This window comes from Poecilia mexicana, unplaced genomic scaffold (assembly GCF_051168715.1).
Source record: "Poecilia mexicana isolate PSO_F unplaced genomic scaffold, ASM5116871v1 scaffold_18, whole genome shotgun sequence".
Classification (NCBI taxonomy): Eukaryota; Metazoa; Chordata; class Actinopteri; order Cyprinodontiformes; family Poeciliidae; genus Poecilia; species Poecilia mexicana.
In genome coordinates this window covers 22706480-22730445 of record NW_028263387.1, presented here as the reverse complement: position 1 = coordinate 22730445, position 23966 = coordinate 22706480, and the positions used below count along the sequence as shown (strand labels likewise).

The following is a 23966-nucleotide window of genomic DNA, read 5'->3' as shown; positions in this document are numbered from 1 at the left end:
AAAGGGAAAAATCTGACTTTTTTTTCTTTCATTTCAGGGGTTGTGGAGAGAGTTGCTAGCTCAACCCCTTAACAATCGGGAGGTTTTTGAAACGGCTCGTTTTCTAGACACCAAAAAACCTGAACTTGGTGCCAAAAACTGATTGTGGAAGCAGTAGAGACCCAAATGAAGTATAAACACAGGCAAAATGCTGACTTTGCAGAAAAGTTTAACCGGTAGTGTGTATGAGACATGCATCAAACTGAATAACTCCAGTAATATGAGCAGCTTGTTGCGTCTGAGACTCGGGGTAAACGGGGGGGATTTCTTAATTAACACGGCCGTTACTCCTGTTTGCCTTCTGTGGAGGGAAATGTTAATCATTCACGTTAACATGTTGAGTTGCTTATTAAAACTCTGACATGGCTGCAAGCTGCATTCAGGTCGAATGCAGCACCGTGACCTGTTGGCGAGAGTGTCAGCCTGAAGCGTGACATGTGCAAAAAAGGCAGAAGAAGAAGAGAGCAGACGGGAATACAGATTACAGAGAAGAAACGAAGTAAAAACGAAACGTAGAAGTGATGGATGTCTGACGAGGATTTAGAGGTGGAGTGAGTAATTGTCAGTGATGATAAATGAGAAGAAAGAGGGATGAGGGACCAGAAAATGGATGGATGTTTCATATGAATGAATGAATAAAGGGGAAGAGGTGAAGGATGACAGGAAGTGATGGATGGAGGAAAAAAACCACAGGAAGTTCAGATGAACTGATGGACAGGATGTGTTCCTCTGAAGGAGTTCAGGGAAAGACGGAGATTACAAAAAGGCAGCAGGGAAGGAAAGAGGAGGAGGATTAGAAGAGAAAGGAGTGAAGGAGAAGTGAAGGAGAATGAAATGAGGAGGAAGAGAGGGAGACGGATTATGGAGGAAGGATTCTCCAGGATTTTAGGAGCGAGTCCGGCTCAGCTGGCGGTCTCCTCCTCCCAAACGCTGAATACCTTTCAGCTCTATATTTAGGCTGTTACACAACAAAGCATTGCATCATCGGCCAACGTTTTATTTGCTTTATTGGCTGGAATGTTCTGCAGCTCAGAACGCCTCATAAAGAACTGTGGATATAAATAAAAATGTGTAATTAATCACCCTGTTAAAGGAAAAGTTGAATGACTTATTGTCCTTGAAGCCGTTTTTTCTTGGTGATGGTTTGGCCTTGATGTGTCAAGTTGGCTGCAGGTTTGTTGAAGTTTGATCTGCATTTAGTTCTCGACCCAAAACAAAACTACTGCTAAAACTTTACCTTAGGGGTTTTAAAATGTATACAAAATACAGTAAATATTTTGAATTTGAATAAATAATTAATATTTTGAATAAATAATTCAAAATATGTGTCAAATTTCAGTGCTTTATTTACTGGCGCAGGGTTTGGACTCGTTTCCAATTGTGAAATTTGACCATAGAAACGTTTTTCTACATACATCTTGTATTCATTTGTAGAAAAGTTCTACTCAAATGTTGAACATTTGAGTAAATTAAAGTGTTTCCATTGTGGAAGAAATGCTGCTGGCACAAATCAGGTAGTTATTGTGTTTTTTGCTTAAACTCTGAATCTTTGTTGTTGTTCTGATTCAGTGCATGAGGTACTTTCACTTTTACACAAACTGCATTTGACCTTAGAAATGTGCAAATTGGAATTATGAAAATAAATGTACTTCATGGAAACACGCCAATTTTCAAAATTTTGTAAAATGAAGAGGTTTTTCAGCTGGATCAATTATTGTATTTAGCAAAACTCCAATGGAAACAGTTTATTTTTATGTCGCATGATCAACAGCTGGACTTTTCTACTGATGGAAATGACAAAGAAGACGACAGGAAGTGGTAGGAGGATGATGGCGCGTCTTATTTTTAAACGATTTATCACGTGAACAAACTTGTAAATGTGGGATTTTCTTATTTAATGGAAACACAGTAATGTCTTTTGACATTACCAGAATATCTCCAAAGCTTTGCACACATTTGTAAAAGAAACACAGATATTGTTAGAAACATTGAAATAGTTTTTGTGTTTTTCTCTCATTATCTTTTTATTTCTTTGTCAAAAAGAAGCATGCCAGTCTTGAGTTTTAGTTTTTATTGAACAGCATTGTTAACCAATGCATCAAATCAAATATTCTACATCTGGGATCCTTCCTGCAGCAGATAAATTTGAAACTAGACAGAAAATATGAATGTTGTGTGCAAAACGTGTTAAAGTTTTAAAACTAGTTATAATTCATGTTCTATGAAAATGTGGAGGAATTGGAATATTTTACTCTTAATGAATTGCTCTTTTATTTCCAGGGTATGAAAACACACATACTTATTGTCTATAAGTCACTTTTCAGCTGATTAAAACCATTTTTAAGGACAGATTTAATAAAACTCATCTGCTTTTCTAACTGACACTAAAACTTAAAGCCTTTTGCAGACATTAGAGTCGATCAGCCAGGCAGTAAAAGTCTCATCACTGTTGATTTTATTCCCTTTAATATGCTTTGACTCCAGAAGAACAAACTGAATTTATCGGCTACAAATTGCGGTGAATTCCTTGAATCTGTCGACGTCTTCAGATCGCTTCACCTGCAGCTCTTTGATGCTTCAGCAGCTCAGATTGTTGCTCCAAGCAGAAATTACCGGCCGTCTTTGATGTGAGCCTGCAATCATCTCAAGTCTTCTCGCTAATAGCTTTTCATCCTAATCGCCATAGAGACCGTATCTGGTGCATTTAGCGACGATGCAGTTGGTTCTGTTCAGACTGACCTGTGAGAGCATCTGAAGGGTTTTTAGCTCCGTTTTATTACCTTTTATTAAAAAGTTGCTTGATGATTTGACTTCTTTATTTCAACTTATCTGTCCAAAGTTTTCTAAACCAAAAGATAAAAATGAACAAAGAGATGTGAAAATGAGATAAAAGCTTCAAACGGGATAAATATTTGCTTTAAGTTTGATCTCTTCACGTGTTTAAAATGCTTTTTTAAAAGAAAAATTCCCCAAAGGAAGAGATATAAAATATAATTACTGTGCCCTCCTGGCCCCTTCTGGCTCTGCGCTTCCTTTAATTGTCCAAGCGGACTCTTCATGTTCTTCATGTTCTGCTTGTAATGATGTAACTCCAAACTATTTTATGTTGCGTCTCATTAAACGTCTCCTTCGTCCATCTGCAGCTCAAACCTTCATCCAATCCCGACTCAGCAGCTCCAGAACCAACAGAAACTCCTTCAGTTGTCCTGGTTGCTAAAATATTAAACTCTAAACTCATTTTAGTGAAAAAATAAACTTAATCAGTGAATTATGTTTCAATTTTTGTCCTACTGGGTAAAATTTCCTGCCGGCTCACCTGATTGTAATTTGGAGCTCTCTCATTAACGAGCTTTTCCTGCCACTTCCTCTGATTACATTAAATCGGCTCAATTCGCTTTCGGAGCAGAATCGGTGAGTGTGTCTCTGCAAAAGATTCAATTCATTGGATTTAATTTTAAAATATGCAACATTTATTTCTTCCCTGAGTCTTTAAAACACCTTCATAGAGCCTTAAAAACTTCAGGTCAAAACCACTTCAAAAGATTAAAGTTAGGTTATTCTTCCCTGTCATTTATATATTAATTTGTTTGGCTTCTGTTCCTGAGCATGAAATGGAGACGGTGAGACGTATGAAATGAAACTGAGGCAGAGATGAACCGAGGCAGTTGGAAGGAAAACTACCAGCGGGGACTGAGTGATGGAGTGGAGGCAGAGCAGCTGAGATTAATAAACTACGAGGTGAAAAAAGAAAAAATGCCTCAAAAGACGAGGAGAGCAAGTCATGAGGAACAAGGAAGTGATGATCTGACTTCCATTCTTTAAACCAGCTGCAGGCAGGATGAGGATTTGAACCCAAAACTGATGCACGGTTACAGTAAGAGAAAATTTACCAAAAATCTGCAGGGATCCTTTGGTTTTTCTTTTTTGTTTGTTTTTAGATTATTTAGTTCATAAACTAAAACGATTTGAACATGTTTTTTTTTCCTGTTTATATGTTCAAATGGACATTAAAGTTTTTCACATATTTGTGTTCTGACTGTAAAAACACAAAATCTAACCAAGTAATTTTGGTCCAGTTTCTACTGAAAACATCTTGGTTCACTGGAAATAAGACAAAACTTAGTTACAAGTAACTTTACAGCAAGAAATATGAGCTTATTTTAAATCCTTAATGTGGATAAAAAGTGCTGGTTCCAGTTCAGTTACAACATGGGAAAAATGTCCTTTTATAAGTCAAATAATCTGCCAGTACTTTTCATTATTATTCCATATCCTGCTCAAAGGTTACACTATTTCAGGTGTACAAAGATATTTGCATTAGAAACTCGACCAAAAATACTTGGTAAGATTTTGTGTCTTTGCATCGAAGTTTGCATTTTTCCTTAAGTTTATGGAAACCATAACAGATTCATGGATTTTCTTTCTGTGTGGAGTCTGAAGGACAACAGAGCTGAGATCAGTTTTGTTTTTGCTTCTTGTGAAGCAAAACTTTCACTAAAAGAATCATAACTCCACAAAAAAAGTATTTAGCCACGAACATTTCAGGAAGCCGTAGACGTGTTGCTCCAACTGGTTTCTAGTCCTGGCTGCTTTGCATCAAAGCACCTGATATTTAATTTAATTCCTCTGAGAACTGCTGCTTAGTTTCTGGGAAGAAATTGATTTCTATCTCATGCATTTTTGTTTACGTTGAATGAGCGAGTGCAGGAGTTACTGAACAGAGAAGGCAGGAGGACAAAGCAGAAGGAGCGTGGAGGACGGCGCAGGAATGAAATGTTAAAGGATGAGTGATGAGACGGAGAACCTCCTACGGGAAATAAAAAGCAGCAGCTTTTAAACTTCTGCTTTTGTCTCATTACGCTGCAGCTTTTACTTCATCGCTTCCCGCTTCTGTTCAGCTTTTACATCTTTATTTAGTAGCTTTTAATGATGCGCACATTCAATTTAAAAGGAGTTTTAGATCACTTTAAATGAACGTTTCCAGCCTCTTTGATCAAATCCAGAACAAACGTTAAAATCAAGCCGCTGGATTAAAGTAAAATGAAGACGAGGTGAGTTTTTCCTCCAGCTTCAGCCTGGACTCTGGTTTGCTTTGCGCAGAGCAGCAGGAAGGAGCTTGGCAGGAAGTCGGCTCATCCAGCTTGTGGTTAACGCACTCGGGGCCAAGTCTATCAAGTCTTTACCAGCTGCTACAGGTATCGTTAAATCTCCTGCGGGATCGAGTGCCGAGCGGCTTTACAGCAGCTCCTGTTGTTGGTCTACCTGTGAGCTTCTCCTCATGCATTTCATTTGTCTGGAGGATTGTGTTGCTGCAGTCGCATTTAAACACATTCATCAGAGGAAACGTTGCTGTGGATCTGAACTACAGACATGGAGAAATTTACTGTTTCTAATGGTAAATGTGTATAAAAACCTTTTAAATTAGTTAATCTTTTATTGCAGAATCAATAATCTCACTGTAAAAAATGAGGAAAAGTCTTTGATTACAAAGTTACATTTATTATTTGGCTTGGCTCTGTAGCTACATTTCTGCAAGGTTTTTCAAAAATGGTGTCTTTCCATTATGTGAATTATTTTCATTATTCCAATTTGTGCAAATATATGGTCAATGTAAACACAGCTGCTCTAAAGAAAGTGAAAGTTTTTCATTAGCTGTGGAATCCATTTCTAATGAAATTCCATTCCATTAGAAATGGAAATGGAAACTTTGCCCTTGAAAGAGTGCTTACTTTCTACTTTCCTTTGTATTTTCAATGAGATTCAGTTTTTCCTCTGCTAACAGAATCGCTGAAAACCTGAGCGGCGTCGTCTCTGAGGGAATTAAAAACAAAACGTCTCGCTGCGTCTCTGCTTTAGAGTAAATCCTCTCTGCATCTCTGGAATGTCGTCTGGATTTGGAGAAACGTTCCTGCCTGCTGCGGCTCTTACTTCCTGTTTGTGTGCCACTCCGGCGAGCGGCGCTGGGCTCTGCTGAGTGAGTGGCTGCGGGTCGCCGCTGGCAGCGCCGACTCCCATCAACACCTCAGAGGAGGAACAAATGTCAGCATGTTGCTGTCAGCAGATATCCGTCTCCTCCACCTTCACCTTGTGTAGCTGCAGCAATCTGCTCCTCTTGTCACTGACCTGCTGCATTTATTTATCAGCTGCATGTCATGTCGCTGCCTGTCACACCGGAGTTTCTTCTTGTTTTAGTTTCTCTGTTCACGCTGCTTTCTCAGCTTGTTTGGGGTAAAAGTGCTTAGAAACATTGTAGCTGCGTTTCCATACAAATGTGTGGAAAACTTTGTCAACATTTCCACTGATGTTGATAAAACACAATTTAGCAGCTGTTCTATTATTCAAGAAAAGCAATTAAAATGATGCATGAATAAGTTTGTTCACATAAGACTCTAAAAAACCTGCTGCAGTCGCATCATCCAACCACTTCCTGTCGTCTTCTTTGTTGTTTCTGCCTGTAGTAACATTCAGTTGTTGATCACGAGTCATGAGAAGCGAAAAACGTTAAAACATTCCAGTTTTTGCAATGTTTTAACTGCCTCATTCTCGTGTGAAAATGTATTAGAAAGACTTGAGTTTTTTTCCGATATTGACATGACAGATGCATTAAGCACATTTATTTTTGCAGTTTCATGTATAATGGAAACGCACCTCGTGTTTTCGGTTCATGTTGCATTCTCAGGTAGTTTGGAGTAAATGTGTTTTTTTCTGCATTAACTTGTAGTATTTTAGCCATGTTTCCGTTACAAATGTACAGAAATCTTTTTTGATATTCCCGCTAATATCGAAAAAACAATTTTGCAGTTGATTTGTTTCCATTAAATTAGAAACAGAATTAGAATAATATGTGAATAAGCCTGTTCATGTGATAAGTTACTAAAAACATGCAGCTCCATCATCATCATCCAACCACTTCCTGTCGTCTTTTTTATCATTTCCGCCAGTAGTAACAGCCGATTGTTGCAAAAAAAAAAGTTTCTATTGCAGTTTTACAAAATACTTTTATTTTGATGTAGTCACAAAAACACCTTATCCTCCCACAAACACGTTGTATCCAGAAACATTTTTATTTATTTATTTATTTATTTATTTATTTTTCAAAATTGGAGTGTTTTCATTAATCAAATCATATTTCTAATTTGTACAAATGAATGGAAACGCAGCTGCTAGTCATTTTGCTACCTAAATTATTTGGTGAGAAAAAGCATAAATTAATTACACAACATTTTTTGTTGCTGTTTTACTTAAAAATGCCGTAATTACCACACCTGGCCCACAGATGTCGCTAGACAGGACCCTCTTCCAGACTGCCGTTATAAATTAATTGAGGTTAAAAGTGTTTAAGTCACTTTCCTGTTATTGTGAATATCAGGAGCATAATTACTGAAATGTCTGTGACTCTGCTGACCTGCTGTGGTGAAGTGAGCGCTCTTCCTCCCAGTCGAGGTTCAAAGCCACCAGAATATGGTTGAGCAAACTCTGCTGTAACCACGACGCGCAGACAGCCGGGGTAGTTTGCATATTGCTGTTACATCACACCAACACATTCATGTGCGCATGATGGGGAGGTCTCTGCTTGACCTACTTACTCTGAAGGAGTTGGGAAATACGACAGTGTTGGATCTTTGCTGCGAGAAGTTTTTGAAATGCAAAGTCGGAGGCGGATTTTGACGGGAAAACATTGTTTACTAATTAAAACAGACGGTTTGAGACGGGAAGGTTGTTGCTCTGAAAGGCTTTGGTGTCCTGGCATTTGCATTTTGGCAAAAATAAATCTAACTGGAGTAAACTCTGCTTTCACTTCTGGAGTTTTCTAAGATGAACACAGTAAAACTGTTTTTTTAGAGAAGTATACCATGAGCATGCTAAGTTAAAATGAGCTCTATAATTTCCATTCTGATTATTATTTCTTTTGTTTACAATATCCATTTTATTTATCGTTTTGGTTGTTTGTGCTCTTTATTTCCATTTATTTTGCCGTTTTTGAACATTTTCTTTGTTTATTTTGGTTTTTTAAATATATCTTCCAGTCCCAACATTAACTGTTCTTTATGAAATTAACGTTTATTGTTCTTTGTTGGGAAGTACTGGCATATATACTTGAAAATGGTCTCAAAACAACAATATTATTGTTTATCGCAATAATTACTGGAAAAAAATTATCGTGACAGACCTAATTATATTATAATTTAATAATATTGCAATATTTTTCTCACTGTATTTAAATATGCAATACATTTCCAGTAAAACCTGAAATTATCTCCTTGTGTTTCAAGGGTTTTTAAGAATGTCTTACTGAAAATCAAATTCAAATATAAAGTGAAAAATATTTTCTCTTTATATTATATTTTTCACGCTGTCATCTAATATGTTCAACATATAAACTGTAGGGAACCATTAAGAAACGGCTCTGCTGACTGAAAACATGGTTCATAATTTAGAAGGTCACAGGAAACAGTTGGTGGAGAATCGCTGAGATTTGATTTTATTGCAAACAGAATCGACAAGCCGAGTCAGAGCGGATGTGACTTTTACGGAGAATTGAGGTCAAGATGGAGAGTTTTTATATGGCAGGAACAGAAATGACATTCAGAAATTAGAGCAGAAAATCTGAAGGAAGTGCTGAGCGAAACCTGAAAGTGTTCTGGCTAGAAAGTGATATCTGAGTGAGGAAGATAAGAAGAAGAGGGACAGTAGAGTTTTTTTTATTATTGTTGCAAAAGGCAGGTGGAAGTCGGGTACGCTGTTCAAGAAACGGCCCAATTAGATCAACATGGAGGGCAGTAAGGAAGGAAAGCCAAGGTTGGATGCAAAGTAATGAGCAGCTGTCCAGACTGTAAAGTAACTTCTGCAAGTCCAAATAGAAAAGAAAAAGTGTGGAGAAAGAGAGAAACGATGGAATAAAGATAAGGCAGGACTTTATCTGCAATGCTGTAGCCCGGTCTGTGGAGCATTTTAAAGCAGTCAGCATAAAATCTGCCTCACTTTGCAGATTCTCACCTCATCTGCATTCCAGCAGCTCCTCGTCCGACACACTGCAGGATTAATGGCATCCATTCACCCAAATCTCACCCACATAATGTAAACATTAACAAACCATCAGCAGCAGCACAGATCGCCACCGTGCTCCTGTTTCTAGAGAGTCCTGCAGGATGAAGGAGGAAATATCATCACGTTCCTCCATGCATCAGCTGTAGAAAAGCAAAACAACTCTTGTATGTTATAATTAAATTAAACACCAAATGAACAAGGGAAGTTAAAGTAAATACAGGGGAAAAAAGAATATTCCTCTTAAAATAAACGGCTAACTTAAAAGTATCAAAGTGTTTCTAACCCCTTAGCGTCATTGACTTTTAACCAACATGTCTGTCACCATCAAAAAGGTTGACGATAAATTATCCCAGAAATCATTGCAACCTGATGATACTGGAAGTAAACATTTTCAAAATCAGTAAACTTTAATTTCAAAAACAGCCAACGTCTACGGAAAAGTAAATGCCTTCAAAGAATAATAATCTGAGAGAAAACAGGCAAAACAATGGGAGAAATAAAATCTGATTTTGAATTCAGATTTCCTACTTTTCTTTAGATGAATCCAGAAATTTGACTTAAACTTATTTTTTTGACAGTTTTCTTCAAACATAAATGCTATTTGTGTTTTTGATTAGCTAAACATGTCATAATACTAATAAAACTCACATTGTTCACTGTTTTTTAAACATCATTTTATGAAAAGCAACAAAATGCTGAATTTTGATAAAATTAGGATAGGATATTTAGTTTCTCCCAGGGCCTTAGGCACAGCAATAATCCAACAACAGGATGGTTGATATCATATTTAAACTTCTGCTGGGTCAGAACGGCCCGCAGGCCTCACAGATGAACCGTAGCAGCTTTTCCAGCCGGACCCGACCGGCCGCAGCGATAACGGGGAACACAAGCAGGTCAGGCAGCTCTCGGAACGAGCCGGGTCCATTTCGCACATCGCGCTGTGTTTTATCCACTTCACTTCATTCTGCCGCAGCCCACGGTCATCCTGGCCCAGAGGCAAATCGGCACAAATGAATCCAAAGCAGGAGCGTCAGGTCAGCGCTCACAAACACGTCTTCTGCTTCCTGTGAGTCAAATCCAAACCAGATGTTACCAAACTGACCTATCTGTGCCTTGGCCCCCAAACATCGGACCAGGGTACAGATAGTTCTGCACAATATGTCAAGAAACATAAACTTTTATTATGTTTTTGATTCACTTTTTAACAGTTAATGCATTCATGTTGCATAAATGCTGCCTCATTTTACTTCTGTGGTGGAAAATACCAGATAACATTTCTCATTATGATCCACCATTTTGACTAAAATTTGTAATATTTGCATCCAATGTTATTTTATTAACACAGTTTTTATGGGGTTGTTTTTTTTTTGTCTTGTCAGAAACTTTAATTTCTTGTTAGCTTGACAAGCTAAGATGAATTTGACTGGCAGTCAGTCAGAAAACGAGCATCAGATATAACATTTTATTTATAGTTAAATTTCATTTTGTTAAAAAATGGAGAAAAAAAACATGATTTTTACAAATGTTTGCATTGTTTTTCTCATCTTCCCTCCAACTTCCTACGGCCCACACAGCACCCTTTAGCGGCCCCCAGGGGCCTGCGACCCCCACTTTGAGAACCACTGATCTAAACTACCTTCTTGTTTAAAAAAGGAAGGACAATAGTGACTTTAAGGTGTTGGAACCATCGGTGTTTTGCAGCTCCTGCCTCTGAGTAATCACTGGTAACACTTCTACTCCAAAGCCGCCTTCAGCAGTCAGCGAGTCAGTCATTTTTAGTGCACTTGACATCGGTGGTATCTGGAGGCAATAATTTGTCTGTCAGCCGCTGATAAAGGCGGAGCTGACAGCGGAGACGTTCTCTTTCTTCTCTCTACAAACTTGATCCTCTGATGAATAGATCTTTGATTTGCAACGACTCGAGCCGGCGCGCAGATAACCTGACAGCTGGTCATTCAGGGGAGTTCTCCCGGCTCCGATTTGGGATTCAGGGGACGTGAGTGTGAGAGAGTGTGTGTGAGAGTGTGTGTGTGTCTCCCCGGCAGTGATTTGTCACTCTTCTTCAAAGAGGCAAACTGTGCTTGAACTTGACAGGATGAAGAGCTACAAGTGTCTGGAGCCGCAGTGTGGGTGTGAGCTTGTAGCCTCTGCGGAGTGGAAATGTTTGGGGTCTTCATGGGGGCAGGGAGACGGTTCGGATTTTTTTAATGCATTAATTTAATTTGCTAATGATTGAAACTCTCTAAGGTTACGTTCACACTGCAGCCTGAAGTGACCCAAATCCAACTTTTTGTGAAATCTTTTTTTTTTTTTTTCACATTTCCAAATATGCGACTTGTATGTGATCTCCTGTGTGAACTGCAAGCGAGCGAAAAGTGTCCCGCATGCGCAGTAGAGGGCGCAATAACGTCACACAGATAATGCTCATTGTTTTGTCAACAGCCATAAAAAAAAGAAGTGCTCCGTGTTTGGAAGTAAGCATGGATGCTAACGGTGGAGCATAGCTTACGATTTTAAAGTTGTTCTCTAACCCGAGCAGCACATCAACAACTTAAACCTCGCTGTCGTCCGCCATGTTTGTTGTTTTTCTTCCCGCTCGCACAGAATAGTGACGTTAGTTGAATATCAACAACGTTCAGGCCAGTGCAGATTTAAAAAGATCAGAAATGTATCGGATTTAGAGCCACATATCCAAGTGACCTGGGTTGCTTTTGAAAGAATTGGATTCAGACTATCAAAAAAAGGTCAGATACAGGTTGCACTGAGGTCCCTTCAGGCTGCAGGGTGAACGTAGCCGAACTCATCGCCAGCTGGACAATAAATCAATAGCGGATATTGCGATTGAGCAATATGAATAGATAATACCTCTGATAGAATATTCAGTATTTTCACTAATCTCCGCTCCAAAACCGCACAGCATTCAGCTAAGCAAGAAGACTCACTCGCTCTTTGGTTACCTAGCAACAACTTGCCGAGTAACTTGTGGTTACCTAGCAACAACCTGTAACACAGCTAATGTGAAATGCTTATATTGTGATATGATTTCAGCAATATTTTCCAGCCGTTTCAAACTCAAAGCCCAGAGGCCAAATTCGGCCCAAACCTTCAAGATAATATTCATGTGCTTAAATATTATATTAAAAATCAAATCAAAGCAGTTTTTATCTGTTTGGTGCCCAATAACATAAATCAGTTCCTTCAGTTTTTTGAAGTTCTATGATTGCCCAAATTCACACAAATTAAACTAATCCCTGCATTATCTTTGCTTTTTTGACTTTTTAAACAAGTGAGAATTAGTGACTCTAATCAGTGGCTCTAATTCAATTTTTATAGCATTTTTTTTTTTTCAAAAATTGTCAAAAATACTAACTCCCGCCTGCAGGTGGCAGTATATTTTACTAAACTCCCTTCTCAGTCTTACTGGATCTAAAGTTGTAGTCCGTGATTATCATGGATCGTAACAAAAAGTCACATTTACTGTCTTAAGTGCAAATATCGCAAAATCATATGCAAATATTTCTACATTAACACAAAATCTGTAATTTTGATTGTATAAAATAAAACAAAACAATCGTGTAATCCTGGAGGGTTTGATCAATATGACAAGATGTTAAAATTTTAAGAACTTATCGATATGTTAAATCTTAGTTAATGGGTTTTATCGATCCATTCTGGCCTTCTCAGTCGCTCTAACCGAACTCAACGTTTGGGACTTTCACATCTCGGTTCAGCAACTGATCCTTTTAATACAGACGACGTCATGATAAAGAAGTGAAAGGAAGCGCGTTTCACCTACCAGTCGGCTACATTCCTGCGGTCTGAGCGTCGGGTTTCGACTGGAGTAAAGAATGAGATGCGAACGCAAGCGGCTAAAATGAGTTTTCACTGCAGGGAGGCTCAGTTCAGTCTGAGGCGCGGCGCTGCCAGAAGGAATCTGCCCCTGATGGATTTCTTCAGTTTTTACATGTTTCAAGTTCATCAGACAAACTTTAATATCAAAGATAACCTGAGTAAATACAAAAGGCAGTTTTTATGATTTTGTTTCCAAACTAACCTGTGAGAAAGTAATCCCTCCCTCCTTAACTTTATAAGGAATATTTTACCCAATTTTATTGTTTCAACTGAGCTAACACTAGTTTATAATGCAAATACCTAAGTATACATAAAATAAGACAAAACTAAACTACAGGCAACTTTTTGGCAAGATTTAAGAGCTTATTATGAGTAAAAGTACTTCTACTTCCACTGGCAGATTTTTTTGTCTTATTGTAAGTGAAATAATCCTCAAGTGGAAATAGTACTTTTTATGAGTATTAGTTAAAATAAGCACATTTTTATTGTTAGGAAATTAACTTGTAAATTGATTTAGTCTTGTTTAAAGTGTACTGAGATGTTTTATTTAGAAATTAGACCAAAAATAGTTGGTAAGGTTTTGTTTTTGCAGTGAAACTAGAGGCTGTTCAACACCTTGTAAAAAACTTTTCAGCAAAACATTAGATCTTCTTTTAAATTAATTCCTTAATGTTAAAAGTATTAGTTACACTGGCAGATTATTTCACTCGTATCAAGATATTTTTAGTGTTATAATAGAATTTCTTAAACGTTTCCTTAATAAGCAGCAGTTTTTGAAACAAGCCTCTTAAAGCTGCATCACTTTGAACGAACTGAGCCGTCGTGGCTTCTCACTTTCCGTTTCCCTCAGCTGATTTGTAAATTTGCCGTTCATGTAGCGTACCATCCCAAAAATCAAAAGGAATCAGAAGAGTCTCTTTCCATTCCTCATGTTTAACCAGCAGAGTCTCTGAAGAATGACTCTGCTGCCTCGAACATAAAGCAATTACAGCCTCGTTGAGATGCAGATCTGTGTCGTAACAGATTCAATTTTCTCCAGCGGTCCGAGTCCCTGACTCAGATCTGTGGCGTTAACATTTCTGTCATCGTCTGTGAGATTCTGTTCATGATGAGTTTGCAGTCTGGCCACCATCTGCAATGCCGCTGCTCTCTCTTAAAACCACAGCTGTTCAACGATTAGGGATTGTAACTGCAGTAGAAATTCATAACTAGATCTGCAGTTTAGATGACCTCAGCTGAGTTAAAAAGAAGTTTGGACCATTTATCTGAGCTAACTGCCAGTCATACCACGGCCTAAACAAAGTACTGAAAATCTGCTGTGTTTAATGCAAAGAAAGAGAAAATATGGACATTTTAATACATATTTCACTATTTTTCTACAGTGAAATCAGATCCACATAAGGTGGTTCTGATGTCTTATTTGATCCAGATGTTAAACGAAGCTTCTTAGACGTCCAGAAAGTTAATGTTTTTTTAGTATCTGGGAAAGGCCACGCCCCCTAGCTCAACGTTTACTCTCACAGATGAAAATGGCTGCAAACCGATGTGCAATTATACAACCGTACGACTTTGAACAGCAGAAGTGGAGCCTTCTGGTTGACTCACTACTGAGAAACAATGTTTTCTCAGTAGTGAGTCAACAACAAAACACTTCTTGTTTGTCTTTTCCAGCAGCCATTGTACAGCGCAAACCACCTGACCAAACGTGCTCAAACTCTGCTTGGGTTGCTAGGTGACGGGCTGGGGTTGCTAGGTAACGGAGCAGTGCGACTCAACAATTGGGAGGTTTTTGAAATGACTCACCAAAAAACATTAACTTATTACCAGAAATGTTTAGGTGGTTCTTTTTTTTAGAAGCAGTTAGAAACCAAATGGAAGTACAAAAATGCACAAAATGTAAATTTTGCATACATGTCTCCTTTAAATATTTAACAGAAAACAGCAGAGTGAACACCTCTCTTGGTAAACCTGGATTGTTTCTTGTCGGTTGACCATTAAAAAACGTAAACCGTTAAGAACAGCCGAAGAAAAGCTCTTCTATTTAAACACCGTCAGTCTCATCAGATTATTAAGTGTGTGTCGGTTGCCAGCTGGCACAAAACAAACTTCCAGCTACACAAGAATGATTATTGCAGCTGCTACGAGACGATCGATAAAGACGAGCAGGAGGAAGAGGCAATAAAAGGGTTTATGAAATCGTGCTCATATAATCCCAGGGAATAACTTGTGACTTTGGTTCCCGTCCTGCGGAGAGAACAGCTGGAATCGAACACCTGCGCAGACTGCAGTCTGTCTAATGACTGCAGCTAATGACACTCAGATGTAAAACAAGCTCAGAGCTTTTCTTTTGAAATGAACAGTTTTTTTCCTCTGGATTTTGGAACAACAGCATACTTTAACTAGGCCCTCTCACCCCAGCACACACATGCAGATTGCTTCATTGTGTTCTGTTCTTCATCGGCATTCGGTTCGACTGCGTCCCACTGATGTAAAATTAATGCCGCGCTGCGCAGGAGAGCGTAGAAAGTGCATCGTCTGCCTTGAATGCTGCTTCACAAAATAAACAAATGCGGGGTAATTATGGCGCAGTAAGTTAATGTGTGTAAAGTCTTGAACAAATAAAGACACACACACACACACACAAATGTGCAAACAAGAGGAGCTGCGCCCTGCGTTAGGCTGCGGTTTATGGGGATTACATGTAATAACTGGAGACGGTGTCAGTGTGGGAGGAGACGTGTCTGCTCTCTGTATGCTGACTGTTGATTTGACTCAACCAACAGACACACATTTGCTTCCTGTCAGCTTTTGACGAGATTATACATAATACAGAAGGAAGCAGCGGCTCGCCCCAACATGTTCAAACACCGCCGTCACATTCACGTTCAGGAAGTGGCTGGAAACCTGCAGGTTTTCAGTCATGTTCGCTGCAATTTGCAACCATTTGAATTGTTTTTAATTGTAAATAGCCTGTGTCTTTGCATTGCAAATAGACGTGCACGTCTTGTTTTTGATTTAACCAATTTAACACTTTCCTCTGGACTGAAGTACTCTGTTTATATGTTTAAATCTTGCCCTTACATTGCTTTTATTCTTTATTCTGTTCTTATTTGTGATATATTCTGTCTTTGCGTGAATCTACTTGCTTTGATTTCCTGCCAACTTACAAAGATTTCCACATTTTGGGATAATAAATCATATTTATGTTCTCCTATTTTGCACATACAGTCCTGGAAAAAATGAAACACCCTGTGCACTGAACCCCATAGAAAACCTCCTGGTTATTCCACCAAATAATGGTTCCTGAGAAAACATTAGTATTCTTATTTCTAAATGAATATAAACTTGTTTTCTTTGCATAATTTTAGGTCTGATAGCGCTGCATCTTTTTCGTTATTTTGACTGTTTCTCATTTTCTGTTACATTTTTTGCTTGGAATTTCATTGACATGTTGTCAGTAGTTCATAGCATAAAAAGAATAATGTTCATTTTACTCAAACATATACCTATGAAGAGTAAAATCAGAGAAACTGATCATTTTAAGTGGTATCTTAAGATTTTCCAGAGCTGCACACGTGTGTGTAAAATGTCTTTACAATATCCAAATTGCGACCAATGTACTTTTTAAAAATACAAGTATGGATTAAATAACATTTTATTAAATTTTCCTATGACTTATGAATTTTTTTTTATTCCCGCCCTTGTTCTACTGCCGCCCTGGGCAGCCACCCAGATCAACATTCTCTCCTTTCTGGGTTTTAAGTTTTAACCGTTTCTTCTTTTCTCTCCAGACTGTCCAGATGAATCCAATGACACAGCTGTACTACAAAAAGGTGAGTTAAAAACACCGGCAATAATAACAACGAAACAGAAACATTTTGTTTTAAAATAATGATATCAATCTCATTTTAATTTATCATTCAATTAACTGATTGTCATTTAAGGTATTAACAACTTCAAAATCTTCCAGGACTGAAGTTAAACTCATAATGAGGATAGCTAGTAATTAATTTCAGAGTACATCCAGAGCAAAAGCAATGCTGCTATGCTAGCTACAAACAACTGGGGCAATTAAAATTCACAAAAATGAGAGAAACGTCACAGATTAAGTGAATCTTCTACAATTAGACATGGATTAAGTTCAGATTAAGTTCAGTCGAGAAAATGGCAACAAAAATGGCAACAATGCAAACAACTGCATAATGCTAAGCTAAATAGGTGAAAAAAAACTTTATCTGGCTTTTTTCTTTTTTAGTCTTGAAATGTTGAAAATTTCTCATAATTTGTAACTCAACTTTAAAAAAATAAAAAAACAGAAAAAAATTGTCCAAAATTCTCCAAGTTGAGATTTCTGTCATGGCTGTTACTCATAGGTAAAGTACTGACGACTCATAGCTACTCTGCACAAACCCACTTTAAGCTAATTTAACAATGTGAGAAATAAAATCGCATTTTGAGGAAACTTTAGCAGGTTTTTTTATGCTTTTAGTTCCCTCATCTCTTAATCACAACAGTTTCTTTGTTTTTATCCCTTCCTCTGCGTCTTTAGGCGACATATTCGCCGTACCGCGACCGCATCCCGCTTCAGATCGTCCGAGCTGAAGTGGAACTGTCAGCCGAGGAGCGGGCCTACCTCACCGCTGTGGAGAAAGGTGAAACACGCAGAGAGGAGCTCCTGCAGCCGAGTGTTTATCTGTTTGTTCCCTGCACACCTGCAGGGTGGACGTCCAGTCACCCGTGAAACGGTGCTGATGGCCGAGCAGCTGGTCGCTCAGGCTGTCGGCTGCTCTCCAAACCGTCTGCATGTCCTTCACCATCCAGAGCAAAAACAAATTGATCAGATCTGTCATGTTTACAGTAAATCATTCTAATAAAACTGGCTCATAGTAAGAGATTCAAGGCTTCAGATGGCCTTCAGACAACTGCAAAAACACCAAATATTCCCAAGTATTTTTAGACTCATTTGTAGTGAAAATATCTAGATAAACTTGAACATCCACTCCCCAGGCTTCAGCTTCCTGTCTGCGTTCTCTCCTCAGGTGACTATGCCGGGGTCAAACACGCCCTCCGCGAGGCCGAGGTTTACTACAACATGGACGTGAACTGCCTGGACCCGCTGGGCCGCAGCGCGCTGCTCATCGCCATCGAGAACGAGAACCTGGAGATCATGGAGCTCCTGCTGGACCACGGCATCCACACGGGCGACGCCCTGCTGTACGCCATCAGGAAGGAGGTGGTGGGCGCTGTGGAGCTGCTGCTGTCGCACAGGCGGCCGAGCGGCGAGAAGCAGGTGAGCTCAGAACCAACCAGGAAACGTCTGCTGCAGAACGACGGCGTAGTCGGGTCACGGTAGACACAGAGGAAAGTAAAAAGACAAGAGAAAAAAAACTGAAATTCTGAGTCTGAGCTCAAATTTTCTAGAAAAAAAACACAGAAATTTCTGAGTTTCAAAAGTTGAAAATTTACAAGTAAAAACTGAAGTTTTCTAGAAACATATGTTGAAATTTCACTTTGAAAAGTCAAAAACTTGCAAGGAAAAAAGCTCAGAAATTCTGAGATTTATCTCTGAAATTTTCTAGAAAAAAATATATAAAAAATTCTAATTTTGAAAATATAAAAAATAAGTAAATAAATAAAAAAACATGGAAAGTTAAAAATAAATTACTAGAAAAAAAGCTTAGAAATTCTAAGGTAAATCTAAAATATTTCAAGAAAAACACCTAAATTTTCTGAGTTGCAAAAGTCAAAAAATATCCAAGAAAAAAAACTCAGAAATTCTGAGATTAAGCTCAGAAAATTCCTAGAAAAAAAGCTGAAATTTCTGAATTTGAAAAGTCAAGAGTTTGTCCCAAAAAATCTCAGAAATTCTGAGATTCATTAAAACATAATTTAGAAAAAATAAAACATGAAAAGTCAAAAATTTACTAGGACAAACTTGACAAAAAAATCTCAGAAATGTCCAAACTTTTCTCTAGAAAATTTCTGAGATGAATCTCAGAATTTCAGTTTTTTTTCTCCTGTTCTTCCCCCTCCTGTGGCCTCATGCGCCGTCGTACTCATTACTCATCTGTGGATGCGCTTCACGTTTTTTGTTTTTGCATCTGAATGTGTGTGAGGCAGAGATAATGAGCTGTACATTCATTCATTCAAAGCGCCGTGCCGCGTTTTGCTGAGAAGAGGAAAATTAAAGAGCTCTTTAGCAGACAAACTGTGAAATAGGATTTGCAGACAGAGAGGATGTTTGTCTGCCTGATGCATTTTTATTTCTGTGTTTTCTCTGAGAAAAGACCAGAATCCTCTGTTTCAGTGAAGTGCAGCTGTTCAGGGACTTGATGGGGAAACATCAATTCATCCAGACAGGAAATATGAGAGAGAGAGAGAGAGAGAGGGGGAGAGAGAGAGAGAGAGGGGTAATAATGAAGGAGTGAAAAGAGGAAAGAAGAAGAGGGAAAACACAAATCAGACTTTTCTCCTCTAAACAGAACGAGAGTTTTTCACTGAGTTCATGTTTGAGGAATCATGACTGCAAACCATCAAGAAGCAAAGCATTGTGGGAATGTTTCTCACTTTTGTGCTTTCTCTTTTCTCTTGTTACTTTTTCTCTTTTCTGCCATTTTTCTTTATTTTTTATAGATGAAAGCAATGCAAAAAAGCAATTGCACAGAGCGTTGTGTAAAAAGAAAATTCAGATTTATTCTGTTTTACTTTCACATTTTGACTCTTTCAGATCATCGAATATCAACAAAAAATTTCTACAAAGACAAAACAAAAAGTAAATTAAATTAAAATGGTAATAAAAATATAGATATATAAATTAATAATAAAATTGAAATGTACAAATTTAAAATAGATATGCTATTAGTTAAAAATAAAATTAGAACTAAAAAATTTAAAATATTTAAAAATAAAAATCATTTCAAAAACTTTATAAAAAATGTTTTTATTACAATTAAAATGTAAAAAATAACTTAGAAATTTATTTTAAAATAAATGTAAAACATTTTAATTGCATTAAAGTTACATTTTTGACCAAGAAAATCCAGAAACTTTCATTTTGTGTTTTTGCTTTTCGTGGCATCGCTGACCTACAAACTGGATCAGAAGGTCATGAACCCATGAACTATATGCCCTTTCATTGTATTTACTACTATTTATAACATATTAGCTTTTTTTAATTAAAATTAATCCTTTGGTTGATGAATAAGCAGAACTTTTATGTTTTACATTTCAATATTTAAATTGGATGTTATCTGGTTTACGGATCTGCAAATGGCTTCATTTGCAACAAGCTCACCAGTCTTTGCTTTTTCAATAAAAATAAAAGTTAAAATAAAAAAAGGAACTATGTAGTTTTAAGTGATGGAGGAAAGATGGAGGGAGGAAATGAAGTAAAGAGGGAGAAGAAGAGAGCGAGGATGAGGAAATGACTTTCACTTTGATGTCTGAATATTTTCAGTGTGGAGTCCAAAATAAATTTTTGTCTAAGTTTGCTGTCTGTACTTGCTGACAGCCACAGTTTCACTTTTATTTACTTAAAACCGGAGCGCATGAACCAGAATATGCTCCAACTGGGTCAGCAGAAAGCAGAATTTGCTGCGGTCACTTTCTGCAGATTTGCTGTTAATTGATTTTTGGAGCTCCAGCTGCAGTTTATCAGCTTTTCTCTCTGCTGTAATGGATTCAGGCGACACTCGGGTCAGACAAACGACACGACTGGAGGCTGGAAAGTTTCCAGATTCGGTTTTAACCTGAAGCAAAACTGACGGGTTCTTCCTAAAATAATATTTTTATTGAAATTCAGGCTAAATTTCCCAACGAGACAATGGAGAGCTTGTGTTCTGCTGCAAAGCAAAGACTGACATCAATGACTTCAGTGTTTTAGTTTATTTTTCTAAGATATTTTACAATAACAAATGTTTCAGCAGAGCTAAGTGAGGCACTATTTTCACTCTGATGTCTGGATAGAGAAATATTACATGAAAAATATCAAATTTATGGAAAAAACTGGGAAAATATAAGATTGCTTGGTGAGAAAATACTGAAAAATAAGGCTGAAAGTATCAGCAGCAAATATCCAAACATCTATCACTGCGTTTAGTTTCAAGTTTCTTAGAACTCTTTAAATAAGACAAAACTAACGTAAAAGTAACTTTTCAGCTTCTATTAAGTGAATAATTATTAATTTTTTTGTTCCACTGGAATATTATTTAACTTATAACAAGGGAAAATGTTTATAAGTGAAATAATCTGCTAGTGCAACTCGTATTTTTCATCAACATTAAGGAATTACTTTTGGTTTATTTTTGTCTCATTTCAAGTGAACCGAGATATTTGCACTAGAAACTAGACGAAGACAGTTTTGTGTTTTTACAGTGTAACATTGTTACAAGATGGCAGATACAACAGCATGCTAATTTCTAACAAATTAGCAAACCTGCTTCTTAATGTTTTTTTCACATATTTTAATCAGAAACACATTCCTACTCACAACCAGACATTTCTTTAACTCTTTCATTGCGTCTTTTTCCAGCATTTTGCTTAAATTTGCGTTTATTTCCGTCTCTGTGTGTTTAATCTGAGCCGCTCTCGTAGCAGCTGCTTTCACACGTCTTCTCGCCGCAGGAGAAGGAGGGAGAGAACGAACAGATGAGTAAAAGGTTTTGGCAGCGGAGAGGTAGGCGGGGCAGAGAGACGGGGCAGATGGGAAACGGAGGCGACAGAGGAAGAGAGGGATGGGATGAAGCAGCAGGGCAGGAAAAGGAAGAATGGAGGAGAAAACAGTGATGAGACGACGAGAAAGATGAAGAGAAGGCCTCTTCCTCATCCTCCCTCTGAGATGAAAGACTTCACACATGTTCAGTCCTCTTCCTCACCCTTCGTCTTCCTCAAGAACCTTCAGAGAGTCTGTCTGACTTTTCAGGTTCAAAATGGTCTCACTTCTGCATTTATGCAGTGTTTAGTGATACTCCTGCCATTCTGTGACTGTTTGGACATCACACAATGGTTTTAAAAAATTTGATCCAAAATGATAAACTGAAGTTTTAACAATAAATATAACAACAAATCCAAACTTTATATATTTTTTGCTGTTTTTCATGGGATGTTTCATTTAATTTCCACCAAAAAAAATGACACGACTACACTGCAAAAACACAACACCTTTCCAAGTATTTTTGGTTTAATTTCTACCGTAACTATCTTACAACATTTGAAAACAGACAAAAGTAACTTAAAAGTAACTTTTCAGCAAAATATAAGAGCTTGTTATAAGTCAAGGGGAGTGGATTCACTAAAACAGGAAAACAAATATCATCAGTGTTACTAAATGAAAACATTTCAGTCGAAAAACATTTTTCATTTATAACGATACAATTTTAGGCCTGCAGAGTTGACTGGTAACTAGTTACACTTACTCATTCACTTGAGTAACTTTTTTAAAATTTACTTTTATTAGTATTTTTACTTTTATAATTTTATTATGATGCATTTCTGCTCTTAGTTGAGTAATATTTCTGGATTTTCTACCCACTGAATGAAGAACAAACATGTTTTAACCACACCTGCAGTTAAAGTTTCATATTGTATTGAAAGAAACTGAACTGAAACTAAACGCAAAAGTAATTGTACAGCGTTTTAAATGATAATAGAAAGTTTAATGGTGGCAATGCTGGTTAAAAACCAACAAATCCCGAGCTTTTCTCCGTTCGTACATCTTTGGAGCTGCTCATTTTGTAGGATCCAGGATATTTTCTCATTGCAGGACCAGCTTCCAGTCTTTGAGACGTTCTTCCAGGATTTTTTCCATTTACAGGCCAGTGGTTAGCGGTGCTGCGAAGCAGAAACTTCAGACACTGAAGAAATGTGGACTGATGAGACCTCCCACATAGAGCTAGCTCGTCCCTTTTACGGTCCGCATTAATGCTAGCTTTGTTTGGGTAAGCTAGGACAGCGCTGTCCACCTCCGGTCCTCCAACATAACTCAGAAAGCTTTATTACCGCTTCAGGTTGTGTCTGTTTTCATCTCATGACCAGAGGAGACGGACGAAGCACAAAAAAAAAAAAAAACTGAGAGTTTTGCTCTTGGATTCAGCTCTTTCTGCGCCACAACAGACCTGAGAAACGTTCATTACCATTCCAGTTGTTCCAGGTTGTGATCAGTAAACAGTTTAGGAGGAAATTGGTCTTGAAATAAACTATAGTATAAAGTTCTACTTTTAAAAGAGCATTCAGGTGTGTCAATGTGTTGTCCGACTTGTCTTTAGATGCGCTTGTTTCCTGTTTGTCATCCGTTATCGTATTTCTGTTGAGATAAATTGCTTCGGTTTCCCCTCAGGTTCCCTCCCTGATGATGGACAGCCAGTTCTCGGAGTTCACCCCCGACATAACTCCCATCATGCTCGCTGCTCACACCAACAACTACGAGATCATCAAGCTGCTTGTCCAGCGCAAGGTAATCACTCCGCAACACGAGAACCACCGACTGACAAATAGATCAACTACAGCATGTTACTGTTTACATCCGGAAATTTTGCACATGCGCACAACGCTGGAGGACAAAAAGACGGATTCTTGTGCCGTCCGTCGCCGCGCTGCCGCGGTAAAACAACTGCGTTAGCTAAATGAAACCTGGAGACGTTTGTGTTGTTAATTTAGTGCAGTGCGCCACAGTAAAGGGGAAAAACTATTGAAGAGCAACTCAATCACTTTTTCTCGCTCTCTGCGTCAGCAACGCGACACGCTGACGTGTTGCCATAGCAACTGACCACAACGCCACTTTATGTTTCAGGGTTTGCCACCAAAAACACTCAAACATTTTCTACATAAAGAACAGAACATTCAGTCCCTTACAGTTTTGTGTTTTTATGCTTGATTTTTATTTTGCGATTATTAATAAGTGATTGCTGCGGTAGATTAGCTGCCGCTGCTGTTAGCTAAGCTAACACTGCTAATTGAAACATCTGTCAGAGTTGGTGTTTACTTTGCCTCTTTTTATTTTCTAAACTGAACCTAAACACACCAAATTCCAC

General features: G+C 38.0%; 1 protein-coding gene across 1 annotated transcript in view; it reads left to right on the top strand.

The window, feature by feature from the left end:
- The window catches only part of trpc5a (transient receptor potential cation channel, subfamily C, member 5a), a 131113-nt gene that overhangs the window by 32468 nt on the left and 74679 nt on the right, over window positions 1–23966 (top strand). Inside the window, exons 2-5 of the mRNA XM_088016255.1 lie at window positions 16731–16772; window positions 17489–17591; window positions 17979–18229; window positions 23273–23389. Of these exons, the coding sequence (XP_087872381.1) occupies window positions 16740–16772; window positions 17489–17591; window positions 17979–18229; window positions 23273–23389 (504 nt within the window). The 5' untranslated portion in view covers window positions 16731–16739. The remainder of the gene's footprint in view (window positions 1–16730; window positions 16773–17488; window positions 17592–17978; window positions 18230–23272; window positions 23390–23966) is intronic.